The 24,290-nt window shown below is 36.9% G+C and overlaps 2 protein-coding genes and 1 long non-coding RNA gene across 4 annotated transcripts in view; 2 read left to right on the top strand and 1 right to left on the bottom strand.

Annotated features, from left to right (window-relative positions):
* The window catches only part of LOC108649179 (sex-regulated protein janus-B), an 83,044-nt gene extending 70,437 nt beyond the window's left edge, over window positions 1–12,607 (bottom strand). The window contains exon 1 of the mRNA XM_089264473.1: window positions 12,596–12,607. The gene's annotated coding sequence lies outside the window, so the exon portion shown is untranslated. The remainder of the gene's footprint in view (window positions 1–12,595) is intronic.
* Window positions 1–24,290, top strand: part of sima (HIF-1 transcription factor component sima) — a 109,579-nt gene that overhangs the window by 44,783 nt on the left and 40,506 nt on the right. For both annotated transcript variants that reach the window (XM_030383466.2, XM_030383465.2), the window contains exon 7: window positions 157–298. In XM_030383466.2, coding sequence (XP_030239326.2) covers window positions 157–298 — 142 coding nt within the window. The remainder of the gene's footprint in view (window positions 1–156; window positions 299–24,290) is intronic.
* LOC149092078 (uncharacterized) lies at window positions 13,954–19,123 on the top strand. The gene is made up of 2 exons (XR_016197427.1): window positions 13,954–14,000; window positions 14,082–19,123. It is a non-coding gene; the product is annotated as an uncharacterized LOC149092078 (long non-coding RNA).

The following is a 24,290-nucleotide window of genomic DNA, read 5'->3' as shown; positions in this document are numbered from 1 at the left end:
CCGCAAAACAATTTGAAAGCTAAAAAAAATATTCTTATTGCTTTTATGGTGCGCTCTGTGTCGACCGCAATTGGGTTTAATGTAATTTGATTGATATTAAACTAATACCTGGACTAATATACGTACTATATATCTGTCTCTGTCTGTATCTTACAGTGATCAACAAGGGACAGGGCGAGACGTGTCGCTATCGTTTTCTCGGCAAATACGGTGGCTACTGCTGGATCGTGACTCAGGCAACGATTGTTTACGATAAGCTAAAGCCGCAGAGCGTTGTCTGCGTTAATTATGTCATCAGGTGAGTCGATTCGTTACGACAGTTTTTCCACAACTAACAACACCCATATCGTATATTATAGAGTATAAGTTGTAAGTCTATTAATGAGCCTAAATGTGAGCTGCCTGTATAGAACAATGCCAAATATTTGCTCATGATTAAGTGAGCCTTGAATTTAATTAAATGATGGTAATTTGTGTTGCCTCAAATTTATAATTAATCAAGCGTATTTAATTTCCCGTTGCCAAAATATTTAAGCATCTCCCACCCACACACACACACACACATACACTCCCGCAGACAATTTGAAGAATGCCTTGTCATGGCATGGCACTGTCCCAGCTCAAACCCCGCTAACGAACAGCCACACAGCATCCGCAGTCGCTTCATTGAACTGCAAACGGCACAGGGACACACGATTTCCATACAGACGCACACAACATTTTTCCAACTGCGTTCGCAGTTTTTTTTTTTTTTACTTTACTTTACTTTTTTTTATTTCCTTTGAAATAATTGTGTCAGTCAGCGGCAGGCCGCAGTCATTGGAATTGATTTGATTTGATTTGCTAATCTGTCTTTATTGATACCCTGTATTGATAATGAACGGAAGGTAAGAGTGAAGCTGCTAGAGGCAAAACTTTAAGCTGAGCCTATTTCAATTTATTTTTATAATGATTAGTAAAGATATGCAAATATAATACTCCGTAATTTCTTAGGCAGTGCCAATGCTTAACATTCATAAAATCCTTAACTTTTGCCTGAGTATTTATAGCTTAGGGTATCTCTACATTCCTTCACTTTAACTTCTATATAGAGCATCTTTCAGTCATTACGCTTTCATATTATAAACCACAAGAATTTTTGTCAGCCTGCTTTAAATTTCCGTCAATCGATTGAGTGCGCGCCTGACAACATGGCGTATACTCAATCAGAAAATAAAATTAACATTTTTACTGCGGCTTACAAATTATTTCCGAACTTCTGTAGGCTGGCCCATAGCCTCCTGCCTTACCCAGCGTTTCTTCTTTATGCATATTTATGTGCTGGCCTCACTTTAAATTCGTCTCTCTCTTTTTTTTTTATACCCTTTTCGCCAAGCCTGCCGCACGCATTTATGAATAATATAATACATATATATATGTATGTATGTAAAGAAATTTTATTTTATGCATCTGTTAATGTTTTGCCTTCATTATGGAAATTGTTTATGCGCTGTACGTGTGGAGTTACTTCAAAGGGCGACTTGAGCCTCCGCATATATCGCAGAAACTGTCCGTTATAGGAAATCCAAAATTAGAAAATGCTTTAAATTCGTTAAATTTATGAATATAAATCTAACTAAAGTTGCAAAAATCGATAAGCGATTAATACTAGAAAATAACAAGAAATATGTAGTGAATACCATAATTTATAATAATAATAATATATATAAAATATGGTGTTCATATATCGTGTATAATATATATACGATAATAGTTCATAATCGATTGAGAAAGTCGATTGTTAAATCGATTGCATTTTATTAAAAATATGCTGGAAAATATTGTAAACAGAGTTAAATCGTTTATTAAAATAATCGATTAGTGACATAGTGAAGTATATAGTATATACTATACTATAGTATCGTTCGTTTTCATAATCGATAGACAATATTAGAGGCGTTCCTTTCTTTTTATCATTTTAAGCATACAATTAATATACATGCCTCCCTCTAAATTATTTTAATTGATTTCGGCAAATCGATTGCCAATCTCTACACACTCACGCCCAATTATCGATTATAATAAAGAGGTGCCTTCACATTAAGATACTAGCTTCAGTAATTCATTTAGTTTGTCTACTCTGCTGTTGTGTGCTGTAGTTACTCACGTGCCGTATTACGCTTTTCCAATTGTCTGTATCAAGTTTCCCAGCCAGCAAACTGCTCGCATTTTCCTTTTTGTTTCAGCTAGCGGGTAAGTATTCAATCATTAAGTATTTATTTCTGTTAAAATTAAGCGTTAATGAGCAAATATTTGTGCATTGTTTTGTTTTGGGCCGATTTCCGGTTCTCGCTGTGCGAGTCGCAACATGAAAATGTGCTTTTAATTGCCATTTCAGTTGAATGTTCTGACGGGGGTTATTATATTTCAGTATATTTTGTTTGTCCACCCACCCAAAAAAACAAAAAACAAAAACCGAAAAAAAAAGAAACGGATGACCACGCGCCGTCAACGTTTGTCAGTTGTGTTTTTTGTTTGCTTTGCGGTTGTTTAAATTATTTATATAATTATTGGCTTCAACGTGGTCATCATCATTAGAGAACAGAATCAGCTGTGTTATACCTTAGTCTTTAAATAACTCTTGTTAATTAAAGTTAATTATTTAGTTAGAGCTCGAGTGACGGGAGTACGTGTTATATTTCTGGCTTAAATTTGAATATAATAATGTCTTACTAAGCAAGATTGGTATAAATATTAGTAGTATATATATAGTAGTATGCTTATATCATATAGATATATACATATTTGCATTTACCATTTACATATATTATTTGTATAAACTGAGAAATTAATTCCACATTTCATGTGATACCTAATTTGTACTTGGAATTTGTAATATAATTTCTGACTGATCCGCTGATAAGATGGGAATACCCTTTTGTTTATTGTTATCTATATTCATCTTTCAGCAATTTGCTGCTAATTAGTTGATACATCTCAATTAAATAAAGTAACACATAAATGTTGCATTCAAGTTATAAATTTTTGCTGTCGGCTTTATTAATGCTTTGTGAGTCTTAAAAGTCTATTTAGGTCAGGTGACTTTTCTAGTTTATTTTTTTATAATTACTATTAAATTTTGGGGAACGCTTTTGTTAGTTGCTCGTATAGATCAAATGATAATTTTTAAATTAAAAAAAAAATTCAAGAGTAATGCATACTCTTCTGGAGAAATGTACTTATTAATGACTGGGAATACCCCTCATATGTTTATATGATCGATAGATTGTGCAATTGTTCAATAACTGTTTCTACTCCTTAATGTATTTGATTGCTTGGCATTGCCTTTACAACTTCAAACTCCAAATGTATTTGTAAATTCTCAAAATTGTAAACAAATTGAATGCAAAATAATTCGCGGTTGTGGGCATTTGAGTAATGTTCAATTTTATTGGCAGCTATTGTTCTACTTGTGTTTGTTGTTGTTGGACTAATTGAAAAACAAAATTACGACAGCGAACAACGGAAGAGATAAGAGACAAATACTCTTGGCCTCTGTACCAATGCCAAAAAATGCAAAAAATACGAAGAAAGAAAGAAAAGCAGAGCATTGACAGCGCAATTTTCTATTTGATTTGCCTGTGCTTACTTGAGGCCCTCTCTGTATTGGGTATATGCTATCTATAAGGTACTACGAGCATTGAACTGTGTGCGTGTGTGGATGTGTGTGCCACATATTACTTTTACCTGCTGCTGCTGCTGCTAATGAGCCACATTTCTTGGCTAATGAGTTTTGGCAGCGGCTCAAGGCCGTGGCAACTGCAAATCAAATACATTCAATGAGTATGCGTAATGGCCATGGCTTCTACAAGGCTATTTATGGCCGATATGTCGCAGTTGTAATTGCTGCTAGGCTTAGCCCTCGCAATTTCGACCTGATGAATTTAATTAAAATGTCACACAAAACATGTACAAATTATGCAAAGTCAGGATAGGGAAAGATAAAAGCTAGCTAATGGGTATAATCGACTGCTAGATACACTCTGTGGTAACAGAATGTGAGAGAAGAGCGATGGGTAATATGACTCCAAAAAAAGCTGTCAAAGACAGCATAGAGAGGCCAAGTTGAGATAAATGATATAAGTTTGTGTAGGTTAAAGGAGAGTGGAGTGTGAACATGAGTATAGGTTATCATGTATACACTACGGACTGCTCAATACTCGGTCTTTAACAAAAATATCCTGAATTGAGTAAAGGAAACCCATATAATATATATATATAGGTAGGGAGTTCTAGTAATAATATAGTAAAATCATGTGGTTTAGATTATAATAAAAGCCAAAAGAGTTCCCAAAGTAAGAGATCAAAGATATGGAATCAGACATACTTCATACCTCATGCTTCCCTTCTTCATTTGACAATCTAACTTAACAGATCTTTATATAGTTTCAGCACTAAGAAAACTTTCTCAACATTATTTCTGTCTCATGTCCTCAAGACTTCAAATATGTTGGGACTAGCTAGAGGTACCCTTGAAATTAGTCTGAAATTGTCAGGCGTGTGCTAATTAACATTGATTAGTTTGGTGAGGCACCAAAAATTTGCATATTTATAGCGCGTGTTGCATAATTTTAGGCGGCTAAGCGAGCGAGAGCTGTCCTTAGGGGCTGTTGTCGCTGTCGTCGTTGTTGTCGTTGTTGTTGTTGTAGTTGTCGTTGTCGTTGTACTTTGTTGATTTATCGAATGTGGCTTGGGCTTAAGGCTGCTCTGCTCTGCTTCCTCTTAGTCTATTTTGCTGTGGTATTAATGGAATTTACACGAGTTCTTAACACTTTGGCCAAATAAAAGCGAACAAAGTTTTTTAAGCTTGGCTAAAAGGGCCTTTTGCCGCTGCCTCCTCCGCCTCCTACTCCTCCTTCTCCTGCTAGCTGGCTGACTGGCAACAGCGGGCGTCGGCAATATTGTGGCTAAAAATTAAAACAATAAATTTAAGCCAAGTAACACAGCAACAACAACAACAAAGAAAGTCCCAAAAGGCATGAAGAAAGAGAGAAGAAATCATTGCATAATTTTTTTTTTGGGCAATAAAAGTGTCCCTTTTACAGTTGCCATAAAAGTCAGTGCGGAATCCCATTAAGCAGCCATTCAATTAATTTAAAGTGAGGCACAACGCTTAATTATAGACGAATCGAAGCTTTGTGGGAAATATAAATATGTATATATATAGAGAGAGTGAGAGAGATAGAGCGACAGTTTGCTATATATTGTGTACAACATGTCGTATACGCAACCTGATGAACCCACAGAAATTCAATCAAGCAACATTTTTGTTTGCTGGCCAAAACGGTTGTGGGCCTTTATCATGTTACTTGTTTTTATCCCTTTCTGCCTGCTGGTATCTTTAGCATCCTTCGCTGCACAATGTGCTCCTGGCCAAAGTTTGTGTCCTTTTGCTGTTTGGCACTTTTTATTTTCCTTATTTTCCTTTTTTTTTTTTTTTGGGTTTGATTTTGGTTTGTGCTATTTGAATTTTTATCGAGCCCAGCTCATTCCCAGTGTGTTTAACCTGGCCTGGCCGCAACTTTCTTCCTTGTTCCTTGGGGCTAATTTCGATTTCTTCCGAGCGATAACTTTGCTCGGTTGCTCCATGTGGGCGCTGAACAAAGGCAAATTGAAAAAGTTGAGGTAGTTACGACCCATCCAAGCAGGACAACAACGCACACAGCGCAGCCCAGCATTGACCTTAATTGCTTTTTTTTCTCCTGCTTTCAAATCAATCGATTTTTTACACGCACATATACAGGGAGACAGCAAGAGAGTTTTACTTTTCGGGCAGGAATTAACGCATCATGTATTATTTTTTTATATTTTATTTCCCAACTCTCTTTTGCTTTAATTTGATGTGTACTAAATGGCTAAAGCTGGGGGATTTTTGCAATAAGCCAATATAGGCGCGGACTTAAGATTTATGGCCACACAATTACCCCAACATAAGCACACGCCTGCTCTCTCTCTCTCTCTCACTCTTACTCCATCCCTCCCTCTCTCTCTCCCTTTGTCTTTTGCTGCTGTCGAATTGCATGTTTTACGCATTTTTGGACCTTTGGCCTCGCTGGCTGCTAAAGAATGCCTCTTAATAGGCTTATCTAGTCACGTAGCCAGCGCAGCATCACGTAGAATGCTAACTGCGAGGGTTGCCCAATAACTAATTTGAATTATATTGCCTAGATATACACTTTTAATGTATATATAAATGCATATATAATAATAAGAATGCATATATAATGATATCTTTAATAATGCATATTTAATAATATATATCATAATGCATAAATAATCATTAGTTAATATGACAAAAGAAAAGAAATTACAAATTTTATTTAATAAAGAAGAGTTATATTAAATTCACTTGATTTACACACTTGAGGAAAATAAGTGAAAACTGGAGATCTATTTTTAAAATTAAATAAAAGATATATTCTTACTCCAATTTCATCGATTTTTCACTACTGTGATTCGAATAAAAAAAAAAAAATAAAATAAAATAGTTTTTAAGATATTCTGAGTGGAATTAAAAAAAATATATATATATTTTTAAAGATTTTCATGATAAAGATACGCCTTAGTAAAGCCTTATAGCTCAGCATATTTTCTCGGTATACTAAATAGTATTAAGAGGTATTATACAGACCGTATTTAGTGTTTATTATTATGTGCAGCCGTTTACAAACCTTAAAGTAATTCTTTTATCAGTCTGTTTATCTCTCAGCAAATGAAACAAATTTCAACTAGACTCGATAAACGGTCTACACGAATAGCAGCATAATATTATCATTAGCGCTTATCAAGTGCTTTCGATATGTTATGTTTCGATATGTTATATGTTCGATATGTTTCATGCAACAAATAGATAACAAACAACATTAACTAGCTAAACAAAATAAAAGAACAGCTCATATATAATATATGTACTGTATAATAAGAGCAAACTTTTCGATCCGCTCTCGCCTTACGCCTCGCATATGACGAGTTCCGTTTGCTGCTATCTTACACAACAATAAAAGTTAAATCAATCAACTTTTGCTCTAGTTTGTATGATGAGAATGTCCAGGCTCTAGCTAAGGCATTTCACGTAAGCAACGAGGCGTATGCGTAATTTGTGTGTCTCTGTGTGTGTGTGTGTGTGTCTCTGTGGCTATGCAATTGAGGAACCCTTCTAATGCTGCGGCATTAATACGGCTAAGTGAATAAGTTATTTAACAAAAAGCAAAACTATGGCCTCTCTATTATGTACATATGCAAATAGCCAAGTGCTCGAGGCGAAAGTCTTTGAGTCAACTGGAGGCCAATGGAGGAGCACAGGATATCCGTTCGAATTGGTTAACAAGCGGAGACGGCTGACCAATGCCAAGCGACTGACGTCAGGTTAATTAACAGTAAATACACAGTCAACTCTTTAACAAAGCTCTGTGTGTGTGTGTGTGTCTGTGTGTGTGAGTGTGTGTGTGTCTGTGTGTGTGTTTGTGTGTGTGTATGTTTGTTTGTGCATATAAATACCGCCCGTGGCTGCCATTTTGGTTTATTTACTAAAGCAGGCAAACACGCACACAAAATCAGCCTCACACACATACACCAACACACACACACACACATTGACATTGAACACACGTGCGTAAGTTTACGCCTTACAGCACGGCTCAACTTTAACAGGCTTTCATTCTCTTTTATGTCATTCTCTCACTTTCGCACTTGTTAGCGCGCTGCTCTCTGAATACCCCTTGGAAAGTGTATATAGAGTCTTTACTCGTACACATGTAATTTGTAGTTGTATATAGAGTCAATCAGAAACAATAGTCGTATCGTGTCAAAAGTAGTTTCAATGGATCAATAAGTTTTGCGTGCGCTGGAGTTAGGGTATCTTCTAGTCGGGCACTGCCGTCGCCTGGCAGACTCTCACTTCTTGCTTTTCACACTCCCGCTGCGCCGTGTGCCTAAAACTTTTGCCTTCTAGTTGGCCTTTCATTTGATTTCAGGCGGGACTAGAGATGGGAGTGAGCCAAATAGAGGTGAGACAGAGCAATAGTAGTTTTAAATACTATCGATAATTGAAGTGATGCAGTTAAATAAATCGATTATGATACTCTATAATATTTTTCATATATGAACTTCTTATATTCTAATAAGTATATATAAATTATATAATCATATTACTTATATGAGTATACGATATTTGCTTATATATAATTCAATGCCTATCGCTGTCGCTGCTTATCGATATCTGACCCAAATTTTAAATCATAATTAACACACAAATTTCAATGTGTTAGATGAAAAAGAAATCACATCTGACATTCATAAATCATAGATAAATGCTTGTGCTATCGTTAATTGCGTTGCTCACGACTCACGCCCGCGCACGAATCTCTAGAGACTTTTGCTGTTTGATGATTTTGAATGCTCATGAGATGTGCAAACTTAATTGATTAACACAATTTAAGATAAATCGGGAAGCTCTTTTTAAGTACGCTCACGCACGAAACACGAAAAATGATTTGTTGCTGGCAAATATTTGACAATTTTTTCAACTAAATAAAAGGAATATTTAAATAAATATTTTGCAATACATATTCATTACGTTTCTTTGCTAATATTTGATTTTCAAATATCTCTCGTGCTCACGCACTCACGCACTCACGCGCTCAGCCAAATTCGGTTGAGTTGTCGCGGCATTCATAATGTAGCAGCCTTTTAGGCGACAATGGGGTCTGTGGTACGAGTATTTATGTGTGTGTACTTAAATGTTTGCTTATCAGCGACGCAGCTGATTCTATTTTGATGAAGTTGAGCAACGCCAACAACATTTTGTGACAGCCGACGGGCCAACGGTGCGTATGCGTGATGCGTAATGCGTATGCGTGAAGCGAGGGCGATGGTAGAGGTAGAGTCAGAGGTAGAGCTGGGACTTCGTTTAGCAGTCAGTCGATAGCAAATGACAAATTCATAGACGCCATGTGGGGCAGCAGCAGCTGAGAGCGAAGTCAGCTTGTTTGCATTTAGATGATATGGCGAATATTCAGCTGAGAAATCTGGCTGTAATTGAAGGGAAAAACCGTACGAAACTCGAGGAATCAGTCAAAAATCTTTGCAAATGTGACCAGCATTTACATAGGATCCACCTGTTCAGTGCGGACATCAAAAGATGCTCACACACACATCTACACAAACACACACACATGTGTGTGTGTGTGTGTGTGTTTGTGTGCGTTAGGAAATTGCATTTTGATTGGCCTGTTGCTGACGCTGATAGCGCAGCATGTCCCAAAATGGGATTTTCCCCAGCCATTGGGCCATTGCCATTGGCCATAAAGCGTAGCGCAGATTTTTGATGGCTGTTAAAAGAGGAAGACGCAAAGAATTCGCAATTTATGCGCGCTGTAATGCAAAATAAATAAGCTAGCGCATGCTTTATTCTAAAATACTAAAATTTGGATATTAAACACAAAAATGATGTAAACTGAAAAAATTACAATCTAAGGCCAGCCAATTCAGCAATGGCTCTTAAAAGTTTATGTTTCTCTCTTCTCTACATATACGTACATACATACATTAACATATCTGTGTTGGAAATGCCAAGGTCTTTGGGATACGCACAATAAAACCCGATAAATCCGCACAAAATCACAACTTGAGGAGTTCTTCACACGCAACGATGCAGGATGATGGATGGTGGGGAGCGGGAAGTGGGATGGCGTGGAGGGGGCGCAAGGACATACACAAGCCAACGGTCTGTGGCACGCACGTGTTGTGACTGTGGCTGTGGCTGCCTCGACTTTCTGCCGCTTATTCCATATTCAAATGCCAATGGCAATGTCAAAATATATCCTGGCAACGCATATTTGAATAAACGTCAATGTAATTGACACTTAAAAGCTGAAAAGAAACTGAAATCGAGGCAAGGTAGCCTTAGGTACAGATTGGGGATGGTTTCTCCTGGTAGTGGTGGTGGTTTGAGTGCCCTAGCGAGTACTATGAATGTGTTACGAAAGATGTAACGCTGCCTGAGCGTAGACAAAGTTGAGATCATCTATTATATGTACTATATATATTACAGTAAAATCCCTATACCTTAATCTTTAAACAGCATTTTATGGTGGGGCGGAATTCTTTATAATTATTGGATTAGATTTGTTTATTTTAGTATACATTCCATATATAGCAATTATACGGGCGGACATGCGGATATGTCGACTGAGGTTGTCGAATATACAATCGTTACCACGCCTCTTTCTATATATTACATACATTTTAGCAATATCATAATGCCCTGATTTCCCATTTTTAATGGGCTCAATGGGTATAAAAATACATATATTTGAAAAACAATTAAATAAGTTAAAAATATATAAACAAAATGATAAATAAATATAGGCGAGTCCCAATAAATCGAAAGGGCAAGAGGATATTTTGTTTTTCGATTGACACAGAAATTCAAATCATCTTGAATTATCGATAACAATTTCGTTTCAAGGGAATAGAATTTTTTCAATTTATCGCGATTTTTGCTTTAACGGGGTATAAATAATCGAGACTCGATATTTTAAAATCAACAATGAATGCGATTTAATATATTGAGATTATTATAAATGGAAATATTTTTATCAGTAGCAGCAAATTTCTTACGATGGTTTGTAGCAGCCTTTAAATACAAGAAAATACTATTTTAAATCTGTTTACTTAGTTTTTATTTATATTCTATACATAAATGTGTAGATATAGATTTTGATTATTTATTATTTAGATATATATTTATATAATTTATATATATTCTATATACAATTACCATGACTCAACTCACTAAGTTCCATGTCTCAGAGTATGAGAACGTCCTCATGCCTCGCATTTTGTTTATTTTCGTTTCGTAAAAGTAAAAGCAGGGAAAAAGTAGACAGAAGTCAGGCGGTGCTTGACACTCGAAATGTGTGAGTGTGTTTATGTGTGTAGGTGTGTGCTTATATAAAACTGTTTGGGTATATAAATATGTGTGTGTGTGTGTGTGTGTGTGTGTGTACCTGATGGCAGCCTACGCCAAAACGCCGCAGGATATATACACATATTACGGAACATTTTTGCCGCAATTGTAGCTCAAAAGAATTGCGAATGCTGTTTACATAAATATTTTTAAAGTTGCGGCGCCAACAGTAATAATTACAGCAACAACAACAACAACAGCTTTATTACATACATAAGCGCCCACGCTTATGATTTTATGGCTCAATTCGTTTTTGGGCTATTTTTAGGCGCCTGTTTGCCCTTTTATGGGCGCGCGCTCCCACACTCTCTCTCACTCTCGCTCTCTCTTTGGCTACTTCCTATATGAATATAACTCTAAGCACGTGTGTGTGTGTGTGTGTGCTTGCAATTTGTATCTTAAATTTCACTTCTTCTCTTTCATGCTAATTATTCTGATTGAGCTGGCAAACAAAATTTTCATTGGCCCAGCTTGAAGTGATCAAATTTACCTTGCCCTCTGACACGCTGGATTACAAAGCAAATTATTTTGTTTGTTCAGCGCTGTTGATGACGTCTTCATTGAGGAACAACAACAACAGCTACAACAATAATAATAGCAACAACAACAGCAACATGAACAACATCAACAAACGTGAAATCATATGTTTTGCTGCCTATCGAATTATTGCGTCGCACATTTTCATACATTCTTTTCGTGTGTACTATAACGACGCTTCCTCGCTCCCTCTCACTCACACACACACACACACACACTGTCTCTCTCTGTCCAGCAGACACACAGAGTAGTAGTCGCTCTCTCGCGTGTCGTTGACTGCTGAAAGTGAAAGTTTTGCTTGCGCTCAATTTCCATGGCCTTTGCACAGCCTAAATGCTCTCCAGCGCGTGTTACATAACACCAGCCGAACGCTCAACGAAAGCGAAAGCCAAAGCTGACAACAACAAAAAAATAAAAAGCAAAAGCAAAATAATAAAAAAAATAACGGAAAAAATTCGAGTTCAAGGTCTCGCATAGGCCGCATGCTCTGCGACAGCACAGAGAGCGGCATGACACTCACAAACGCGCTCACTCTCGCGCGCGCTCTCTCTCTCTCTCTCTCGCTCTCTCCTTCGGTCGAGCCTAAAAGTAGGCTGCAGGCTGAGCAAGCTTTGTGCAATTGAGTGAATTTTGTGGCGTTGTGCCCGGGCCTGGAGCCTGGGTAAGAGAATGTGTTCGCTGCAGCCGAACAGCTGACGCCGACGCCAGCCGCACACCTGTATGTATGTGTGTTGATGTGTATGTGTGTGTATGCGTTTGCTTTTGTGCGTGGGCAACGGTTGTTGTTATGTGTGCGAGTGTGTGAGAAAGACAGAGAGAGAGAGGGAGAGCGAACGTGTGAGCATGAGATTGGAATACAATGATTGAGCGCTGGGCACGTGTACGCATTACAGTTATTTTATGTTAGCCATTGCAGTTATCTTTGCGCTGGCCGCTTCCTGCAAGAATTACGTCAATTTCGCTTGAAGGCGTTGCCTTGGGCCGGAACACACATTTTGCAGCCCATTTCGTTTTGCACTTTGCTCGCTTTTCATTTCTTGTTCTTTTCCTTTTCTTTTTTTTTTTTTTATTTGTTTTCTTGTGAAGTTTCTTATTTGCTATGTCAATTGTTTATTTGCTCGTCTATTTCTTTTATTTCATTTACAATTCCCTCGCATTATCCTTTTCGCCTAGCCTTGCGGTCCTGTCGATTGCTTTATCTTATCGCACACACAAACAACTCCCAACTCGTTGTCATTGTTGTTGTCCTAGGCTGCTGTCGCGGCAAAGTTTTGTACGTAATTGCAAATTACGCAAGACAACAACAACAGCAAAAGTGGGCAATGGCAAAAGACGGAAGCCATATCCGTACCCGGAACCCTAACTGTACTCCAACCCGTATGCGCATTTCGCTCGCTCTTCACATCGCCAGTTATTAAAATGATAATGTGCGTGGCTCCGGCAGGACTACAGGATATCTAACGTCTGTCAGAGGGAGCGCGAATGGGTGTGGGAAGTGGAGGCAGATAACTGTAAAGCAGAAGTAGGAAAACACGCAAACTATGTAAAACATGAAAGCCTGAGGAGTTGTCGCCAAATTTAGACGTAAGCTGCTAAGGGCTCGAAATTATGATGACAATTTAAATTTTCCTTAATTTTCCTTGCAATAAAATAACCTAAATATAACTAGATATATATGTATGCATATATATATAACTCAAATTTATATATAGAAATGTGGGATTCGTAAAAATTGCAACACCCCTGGCAGATGAACCGCAGGGAATCGGAGTAAACGTTAGTTTTTGAACTAGATCAAGAGTCGTTCTTAGAAGAAGAAGAGTCGTTATGCAGTCGTCGACGAAGAGTCGTGAGGCAGCCGTCAAGCAGCTAAGACGTACAACAGAATCAAGTGTCGCTAAGTAAAAGTACCGAATAAGATAAAGAAGAACAGAAGTGAAATAGAGATCACACGAAGTGAAAAGATCATGAACACGTACAATTAATTAAATAACCTAAGTGTAACTAAAATTAATCTCTATAATAAAATACAATATAATATAATATAATTCTGTAGACATTTGTTGTAAAACTCGTTAAAGTTTAAAGTTAAAAGGAAATCGTTAAATTGACTTTTAATTTACTCAATAAATGTAAAATCCTACAAATTGGGGGCTCAACCGGGATTGGTCCAAGTTACACTTTAAACAATTTAATTAATTAAAACACGAAAGACGAAGCTGCTGAAAAGTGAGAAATGAACAATTATTGCGAAGGTGCGAGCGAGACAAAAAGAGACGCTCAGTGACGATTGCAAATTCTGATGAAATTCACTTTTCTGGGAAAGCGACGCGCGCAAGCAGAAAGAGGAAAAGACAAAGAAGAAAAGTACATGCAACGACGTAAGAATTCTGCTGATACGTAGGCGGATGAGCTGGTGCGTAACGAGACGAAGTTAATCAAGAACGTAAGCTAGGTGGCTGTGCGTTACGATTAACTACTTTAAGTTGCTGGTGAAATTCGTCGTTGGACGTAGTCGATCGAGAGCGTAAGCAAGGTGGCTGTTCGCTAAGATCAATTACGCAAAGGTTGAACTGAGATTCGTCGTGGGACGCAGTTGATCAAGAGCGCAAGTCAGGTGGCTGTGCGCTAAGATCAACACAGAAGGTGGAACTGAGATTCATCGTTGGAATCACAGGCGGACTATCAGGTGGATAGAAAAACTGGACGCAGTTGATCAAGAGCGCAAGTCAGGTGGCTGTGCGCTAAGATCAACACAGAAGGTGGAACTGAGATTCATCGTTGGAATCACAGGCGGACTATCAGGTGGATAGAAAAACTGGACGCAGTTGATCAAGAGCGCATGTCAGGTGTCTGTGCGCTAGACGAAGTGCGTCGAGGGAATCGTACACAGGGTCATAGAAGCTGGATGAGCTGTGATCGAGCAGTGAGAGAAGAAGAAGAATTGGTGCATAACGAACTTTTAAGTGGTTGCATGACAAAAAGTTTGTATGTATCAATAAATTGTGTAGCAGAAGTAGAAGCTCTAAGGCCATAGCAACGATTAATTGTAAGCGAGAAAAGTTAGAAGCGTTACTTAACATAACAGAATCGATTATTATTCTAGCGTCACCTAACACAACATAATCGATTATATGCAAATTCATAGCTGATTGGGCTGCTGAACAATTTAAATAACGAAAAGCTAGAAGTCGAAATTTATAGTTTAAGTAAACTGATAAATAGCGGCAAAATGGAACGAAGCGAGATTTTAGGGCTTGTTGTTGGCCAATTGAGAAGTAAATTAGAAGAATTGCAATTGAGCACGGCTGGACGCAAAGTAGAATTGCAGAACAGGCTATTAGAACATTATGGTCTGGGAATAGAGGAAGAGGACTCAGATGATGAAGCAGTAAATATAGTTCCGTTGTCGCGTAATATTGAGCAAAGCAGATCGTGGTTTACACTTAAAGATGTCGAAGATAGTGTAAATAAGTTTGATGGCTCAAGCTCAATGGATGTAGAACAGTGGGTCTCTGAAGTCGAAGAATGTGCAGTTACAGTTCAGTGGTCAGAATTACAGTTGTTCGTGTATGCAAAACAATTACTTGATGGTGCTGCTAAGTTGTTTATCCGCAGTCAGAAGGGTATAAATAACTGGGAAAAATTGAAAACAGTCTTGATCAGTGAATTCGAAGTAAAAGTCACATCGGCAGAAATCCACAGAAGGTTGAGAAAGAGACAGGTGAAGAAAGGTGAGACACTTCAAGAATATTTGTATGCCTTGATGGAAATAGCAAAGAATATTGATTTAGATGAGGAGAGTTTGATCGAGTATTTTGTTGAAGGGATACCAGATTCTCGGATAAATAAGACACTTTTGTACCAAGCTCGATCAATTAAACAGTTAAAAGTACAGATAGAGAGTTATCAGAAGTTCTGTAATTCAACGCCTAATACGTTCATAGCAAGAAATAAGGCAGTCAAAAGAGATTTTCCAGAAAAAAAAGCTGTAAAATGTTTTAAATGCGGAGCTGACTCGCATATCCTGAAAGATTGTCTTAAGAAAGAGTTCTGCTGTTTTAAATGCGGTAAGCCAGGACACCGTGCAGCACAATGCAAAGGTGAAATTGTAAATGAACCAAAGAAATCAGCAAATCTCGTTAATGAAAGCAATTCAATCGAAACGATGTCGAGTACATTCACGCCTTCTGGATTAGAACTGAAGGATATAGTTTGTGGTGCAGTGATTTGGCAAGGCTTAGTCGATACTGGAGCTGATCTGTGTCTTATGCAAAAGCGCGTATATCAGAAGTTAGGAATAAGAGAATTGTCTGGCCCTGGTAAATCTTTGAATGGTATAGGTGATGGTCAGATTTTGACATTTGGAAGCTGCGTAGTAGAAGTAAAAATAGACGATATAAAGATAAATATCGAATTTCATGTGGTACCAGACAAGGATATCGTTTTCGAGGCCATTCTTGGCCGAACAATTCTAAAGTGTGTCGATTTAGTAGTGACTGAAGGTGGAACCATATTAAAATCTAAAGTATCCGTTGAAAGTAGTTCTTGCTCAACAGCGCTAAGTGAGTTTAAAAACATGTGTATGCTTAGTTTGGATCAAGATGGTGAGACAATAGACTTAGAGTTGCCACACTTGACTAAATCACAACAAGAAGACGTGAGACGAATAGTAGATTCTTATCATCCGATAAAAAAGCCAAGCTCCCCGATTGAGATGAAAATTTTGTTAACTGACGATTTGCCGGTGTATCAACATCCGAGACGAATGGCGGAGTGCGATCAGGAGATCGTCGATAAACAAATAAAGGAGTGGTTAGCAGAGAAAATTATTAAGCCTAGTGTTTCAGAATATGCCTCTCCAATTGTCTTAGTTGCTAAGAAAAATGGTAAAAAGCGCTTATGCTGCGATTACCGAAAATTGAATGAGAAAGTGATTAGAGATAATTTTCCAATGCCGAATATGGAATGGGTGATAGATAAGTTGCAAGAAGCGTCGGTATTCACTACATTAGACTTGATTAATGGATTTTTCCATGTTCCAGTTGAACCAGGTTCGCAGAAGTACACTTCGTTTGTAACTCAGAAGGGGCAGTATGAATTTCTTTATGTACCTTTTGGAATTTCGAATTCCCCAGCAGTCTTTACTAGATTCATAATGTCAGTTATGAGCGAACTAATTCAGAATAATGAGGCCGTCGTTTACATGGATGATGTCATCATTCCGAGTGTTAATTTTGATGAGGGCCTGATGAAGCTCAAGAAGGTACTGAGTGTTGCAGAGAAAAGTGGTTTACGTATAAATTGGTCGAAGTGTCAGCTATTGCAAGAAAGAGTAAATTTTTTAGGATATATTATACAAAAGGGTACAATAAGTCCAAGTAAGGAGAAGACACAAGCTGTATCAAATTTTCCAGTGCCACAGAATAGGAAAGCTATCCAGCGATTTCTAGGGCTCACATCTTATTTTCGAAAATTTGTCGAAGGATATGCAGTAATAGCGAAGCCGCTAACTGATCTATTACGGAAGGATGTAGCCTTTAAATTTGAGGAATTAGAGCATATTGCATTTGAACAGTTAAAAGCAGCGTTGTCAAATGGACCAGTGTTGAAATTGTACAATCCGAAGTTTGAAACGGAGATTCATACAGATGCAAGCAAGTATGGATATAGGGGAGTATTATTACAAAGAGACCCCGAAGATTGTTTGTTTCATCCCGTTCAGTACATGAGCCGGAAGACTAGTGAAGCTGAAGAAAAGTATGACTCTTATGAACTAGAAGTTTTAGCCGTCATGTGTGCTTTGAGGAAGTGGCGTGTGTATGTGCTAGGCATTAAGTTCAAGATTGTAACCGATTGTAATGCATTTACAATGGCCATGAAAAAGAAAGATGTTCCTTTGCGAGTAGCTAGGTGGGCAATGTACTTACAAGATTTTGATTATAAAATTGAGCATCGTTCTGGATCAAAAATGCGTCATGTTGATGCGCTGAGTCGTGTATCATGTTACATGCTAAGTGATAGTTTACTGCATCGGTTAAAAGAAGCACAACTAAGAGATGAGTGGACTAAGATTATAAGAAGCATTGTGGAAAAACGAAGGTATGAAGACTTTTACATAGAAAATGGAATATTGTTTAAAGATCCAAACCGTAGACTAATTGTTGTTCCGGCACAGATGGAAGTCGAAATCATACAGATTGCACATAGGCAGGGACATTTTTCAGCCGCAAAAACTCAGGATCTAGTTGAAAGAGATTATTTCATTCCGAAATCAAAAGAGAAAATAGTTAGCATTGTTGGAAACTGTATAGAGTGCATAATCATGAATGCCAAGAGTGGAAAGAGAGAAGGGTTTTTGTACTCGATTGATAAAGGTGATAGACCGTTATGTACTTATCATATTGATCACGTCGGGCCAATGGAGTCGACTAACAAACGTTATAACCACATTCTGGTCGTGGTAGATGCTTTTTCAAAGTTTGTATGGCTATACCCAACTCGTAGTACAGGTGTTGACGAAGTTATTTCATGTTTAGAAAGGCAAGCTTCTGTGTTTGGAAACCCTGAGCGAATAGTATCAGATAGAGGAACGGCGTATACTTCGCACATCTTTAAAGATTATTGTCAAAAGCATAGAATTGTACACATGCAAATAGCTACCGGTGTACCTCGCGGGAATGGTCAGGTAGAAAGAATGCATAAGATAATCGTACCAATGCTTTCCAAGTTAAGTCACGATTGTCCTGGAGGCTGGTACAAGCATCTCGCGAGAGTCCAGCAAGTAATTAATAACACGGCACCAAGAAGCACTAAAGTGTCTCCTTTTAGAATCCTAACAGGCCTGGAGATGCGTTTGCCTGACGATCTCGAATTGAAGAAATTAATGGATCAAAGCTTAATCGATGAGTTAAATGATGAGCGATCTGAAGTACGGAACCGAGCTCGAGAAAATATACAGAAGTTACAGGAAGAAAACAAAAGAACTTACAATCTGAGGAGGAAGGCAGAAACTCAATACAATATTAATGATTTAGTAGCTATTAGACGCACCCAATATGGCACAGGTTTAAAATTGAAAGGGAAGTATTTAGGACCGTATAAGATACTAGAAAAGAAAGATCACGGCAGATATGAGGTGGAAAAGGTAGGAATCGGAGAAGGACCACGTAGAACAACAACAGTAGCGGAGTATATGAAAATGTGGGACTCCTTCGGGTCGAAGGACTTGTCAGGAGGGCCGAATGTGGGATTCGTAAAAATTGCAACACCCCTGGCAGATGAACCGCAGGGAATCGGAGTAAACGTTAGTTTTTGAACTAGATCAAGAGTCGTTCTTAGAAGAAGAAGAGTCGTTATGCAGTCGTCGACGAAGAGTCGTGAGGCAGCCGTCAAGCAGCTAAGACGTACAACAGAATCAAGTGTCGCTAAGTAAAAGTACCGAATAAGATAAAGAAGAACAGAAGTGAAATAGAGATCACACGAAGTGAAAAGATCATGAACACGTACAATTAATTAAATAACCTAAGTGTAACTAAAATTAATCTCTATAATAAAATACAATATAATATAATATAATTCTGTAGACATTTGTTGTAAAACTCGTTAAAGTTTAAAGTTAAAAGGAAATCGTTAAATTGACTTTTAATTTACTCAATAAATGTAAAATCCTACAGAAATATGGATGTCTATGTCAAGCAACTAAGCAATTGATATTTCTTTTAAATATTCGAAATAGTATGGGTCATAAATAAACTTTTTAAATTCCTATTAAATATGTTTTCGAATACTTAGAAATTATCTTTTTTTGTCGTTCCTATTTTCATAATTTTGAAAAATGTTCTGACAGATTAAGTAGATATATATATTAACAAAATGCTGTTGTATATATTTAGAAAGATCTTGTATTTTAGACATGGATTCTTCAATTGAATATATATGTGCTAAAGATTTTAATTAATTTTTATAGTCTAAATTAAAATGAGCCGAAACCCAACTAAAGAATTTTTATAAGAAAGAACTTAATTAAAAAATTCTTTTAAGAATTCCAATTATTGATATTCCTTATATACATTTAATGCAGTAAAACCTCTTCTGAAAGTATCACCACATTTAATCTTACATTTTATTCATGTGTTCAGCTAAATTGCCTTTAAGCAAAGGAATACCCTAAATGAAAACTGCCTAAAGACTTAACCCAAGCCAATTAGGAAAAAAAACATTTACTGTGTAAAGAGCAAGCAAAATTTTTTTTGTGGCTCTTTTCATTTTAAACTTACAAATAGCTTAGGGTCTGCCACTGACTGAAGGACAGACGGATCGGACTGTCCGGACTACGTGAGCTGGAGCAATGCCAAGGCTTTAGCAACTGTTCAAGAGCAGCAAAAAATATTTATCATAATAATAAAAATATATATATATAAATTATTTGCTTTTCTAAGCGAATTTACAAAACGAAAGTAAAACCAGGGAAGAATATTGCCATAGAGTGCAACCGACTGGATAATACTCGTTCGAGCTATTGAAATATTTAATTCTGTATATATTTTGTTAGAATATTTTCAATATTTCAAAGATATATTTATCTGAGGAGTTTCTATATATATTCCTTATAAAAATAATATCATATCTCCATTAAAAAAGTCAATTATATTTATTAAATATCTGTACATTACCTTCAATATATAAGCAAAATATTTCCCATCGTTAGCTTCAATAGAGATTATACCAAATTGCAGCTTGCCTAAAACCAACATACTCGCTTTTCGTGCCTTGAGCGAGTGTGGAAAATAAAATATAAACAAATTCCGCACGATTTAGCTATTTTTATTAATGATAATTTGGCACTTAGCATCGGGCGACAAAAAAAGCGCTGTTCATATAAAAAATTCTGAACATAAATCTCGTTTGTTGTTGTTCCCTTTCCATTTTCTGTTTTTCCACTTTTCCATTTCCCATTTTGTCTGCCTCACATTTTCACGTTTGTCTTGCCTGCAACATGTGACAAAAAGATTCATTCGCATATATTTAGTTCTTAGTAATTGTTTGTCTACATAGACAATATATATAATATACAGACTGACTGTAGTCCACTTCGCTAACCCAACTAGGAAATTCTTTATTATTTTCCTAGTCGGCTTTCTTTTTTTTTCGCGCAATTCAATAAAACTTGTTTACATAAAGCCGAAAAGCTTGAAAAATTAAACGAATTTCGTATGTGGTTTATTTGAAATTTATTACCGCTACCCTATAAAGCGCTGAATGGGCTATAATTCCTTTCGAATGGTTTTCTAAGACCTATTGAATATTATTGAGTCGATATAAGTGGAAATTATGAAGGATGATTTATCTAAAAATGGGGAAGTAGAGAAAACGAAAGGTGAAGATTAGTTAATGCTTGTTATTCGATAATATCGATAACACTGTTGCTGATAGATTTAGTTATCGTTTCTTATATGTGTAAATCTATACTCTGTACTATATATATTTTTCATTCATACTTTATTAATTAGTTAATGGAATATATTTTTCATTACTGTAACTTTATATTGTTATCGATAACTTTTATTGCGATTACAACTATCTTTTGGCTATTAAATAATATTATCTGTTTAGATGGCAACAGCTTTTTCGTTAGTAAAAATATTTTACAATAATATATCGATAATTTAATATATCGATAGCAATTTAATATCAATAATTTAACTTTTTTGAAATTATATATAAAGACTAATCTGATCTGGGCTTATCTTTAGCCCTAAATATATTCCTAGAACTTTTCCAAACTGTACATCAAAGAGTACAAGTTTCATCTTCAACTAATTGTAGGGTATTTACCAAGTCGTGCAGACACTGGCACACGTCAACTATTTGTTATTTAAGTCACATGAATTTTGTCAATGTGTGTATGCAGATTGATTTTATTGCTGTGCGGATGATGAAACCGAAAGCAAAGTGATGTATGTAAGTAGCTATAGCTATATGGGAGGAATCAGTTGCGCGTGACACGAAAATTTTCCAGTAGTCCGAAAATAAAAATAAAAACGAAAACAAAACAAAACAAAAAAGAACACAAAACTAGCAAAAGATGCTCATAATTTGTGACATGAAGTCACATGCAGACCGAATAACGAGATGAGCACGTGGTCTACTTTTATATGCTGGGTGTGGGCGTTATTTGATTTGGAAATGGACACAGAGAAAAAAAAGGGCGAGTGAGAGGGAGAGAGAGAGAGAGAGAGAGGCAAAGTGGGAAGACAGTTTGATCTTTGGGACAGGCATTTCCTTGAGGACCGCACTCTGATGGAGGCGCACATGTGCTTGATGGACTTGGCCAAAATCAAATCGACCAACAATAAGTGAGTGGACAGCCACATGTCGCTTGTCATTTGCAGGATGTGAGGCATTCGCAGGACATCAGTGAGCAGCAGCTCTTTGTCTAACTCCTGAACTCATTTCGTTCCGGCTTTTAAAGCTCTTTGCCTAGCTTTGACCTTGTTATCTATTCAATTTATTAATATTACGGCGCACTAGATATTTTATTTTTTTTTTCGGCTTTTGCCTACGGCGACATAAATCAAAAAGGCTTTAGCATTCATTTTCTGTTTCTGTGCCTCTTTATATTTTTTACACACGTGCGTGAGCCTCGAGTACAACAAAGCGCACGAGCCTGTCTCTGGCTTTATGGGCAGAGCTATTAAAAGGGCAATTGTATTGCCCATGGGTCGTATATTTGATACCCAGTAGCAAATAATGGGCATGCATTGTGAAAAAATTCAATTTTGCAGTTGGCTTGAAATATATTTTAGTTGATTTATATGAAAATTATTGAACATGTTTTATTGAAGCTATATAGACACTAAATAGATTATAGCAGAATTTAGACTTAAAACACAACAAGCTAGTTTGATAGCCTAGTTCCATAGTTCATTTCTGTCTATGAGAATTAAATCCTTACTGAGCGTAAGCTAAAGCTTTTCTGATATTATAAGAATCCAAGATTTTGTACTCAAAGTAAGCAAATGTTATCTTGTATGAGTTGAGTAAATATCTATTTCGAAAGAATTGAAAAGACTTCTAGATAAGAAGAAGATATTAAGAGATTTTAGCTTTTAGTGAAATCTTGGATCGATACTCTTAGGACTCTTAATCCTAGCACAAAAATAATGAGAATATAATAAGCTTGATTTTATTGATGCCAAATTAATGTCTTCAGCTTTATAGATTGTGGTAAAGCTTTGATGAGCTTTAGTGATTTTGTGACTGTATTAACTATCTTTAAAAGTTATCAACGTTACGGTTTTGTAGCCTAATGTGCTTTTGTAAGTGTTCTATCTTTAAAAGTCCTTTAAACATAAAAGTTCAGTAATATTCATTGTCTTCATACGCAAGGAAAATGGACTAAAGCTTTCAAGAAAAGCAGAAATTGTTCCACCTCTTCTTCATATTGCCCTCTTGCTCTCTCTCTCTCTCTCTCTCTCTCTCTCTCTCTGTCTCTCTCTTTCTTTCTATCTCTCTCTCTCTTTCTCTCTCCTTCTCTGAGTATTAAAGTCAAAGTCCCATCGCCTTCTCACGCCTGCTCTTTGCTTTTACAGCGTATCTGCTAGTCGATCAGCTGAGCACTTGATTGGCTTCACTTGTTATTTATTCGAGCGCATTAAATGTTTATGTCTGTGCCAAAGATGCTCAAATTGCGTGTCAATACGCCAATAAGTAGGCTAAGAAAAATTGTTGAAGCCCTCGCGGCTTGCCTGTCCGTCTTTCTGTCTGTCGCTTACCCAATAGATAGATGGCTACCATGATAAGTCATTGGAGCTAGCCAATTCGAGCCGCCAGCTGCTTGTGCCACACCCCATTTCCGACCGATGAGCCAAACAGAAGGCAACATTCGGCTGCTTCTGCCTTGGTTTTTGGCCATTGCGTGCCGCCGGGTCATTATATCAGCTCTATTGTGACTGGGGCTGGCTTGCAGTATTATTGTTTCTACTGTTGTTGCCTTTGGCTTCTGCAAACAGCACAAATATTATATTAATTCACATTGGAAGTGAAGTGAAGTGAATGGGAATGCCATAAACGGAAAACACTCGGACAATCCAACACCAAATACACTGTGAATATTTTATGGTTGAAATTAAGTATTCATAAGAATTGACGGATGAACAGATTAACTTTTTAATATTCTTACGCGTTATCTTACTTTCTTCGGCTTTTAAATTGAAATCTTAGAGATTTTAAGCTAAAGTTTCTATGGGACAATAGCGAGAGTTAGAATATAGACGGAACCGTGGAGAGGCAGTGGAAGAGAGGGTGAAGAGGAGCGACAAAAAGCTAGAGAGTGAATTGGAAACAATAAATAGTCAGTGAAAAAGAAGCAGAACCAAGAAGCAAGAATGAAAAAGAGGAGAAGAAAGACATAAAGAAGATTAAAGAGACGAGACAGTCAGAGACAGAAAGAGAGATCATCTAAAGGCCATGCCATTCTAAACAAAGTTCGATATATAAAGCGAAAAATAAATAAATTATTATATTATAAAATTAATAATTATAAAATTAATAAAATTATTATATACATAAAACTTTTCATTATCTGACAAGACTTAAAATATATTTTCCCTGCCTAATAATTTCCTTGTTTCTTAAAACCCTTCCATAACAAGTATTATGCGCGTTACGCTAATTTCTCGCAGTGTAACTAACTGACTGTTTCATTTCGTTTGATGACTTTGTTGCTTTACATTCGGAATTT

The sequence above is a fragment of the Drosophila navojoa genome, chromosome 2 (genome assembly GCF_054131105.1).
Source record: "Drosophila navojoa isolate 15081-1374.11 chromosome 2, UAZ_NAV_1.0, whole genome shotgun sequence".
Taxonomy (NCBI): domain Eukaryota; kingdom Metazoa; phylum Arthropoda; class Insecta; order Diptera; family Drosophilidae; genus Drosophila; species Drosophila navojoa.
Note: the sequence above shows the minus strand (reverse complement) of the source record. Positions and strands in the feature narration are given on the sequence as shown.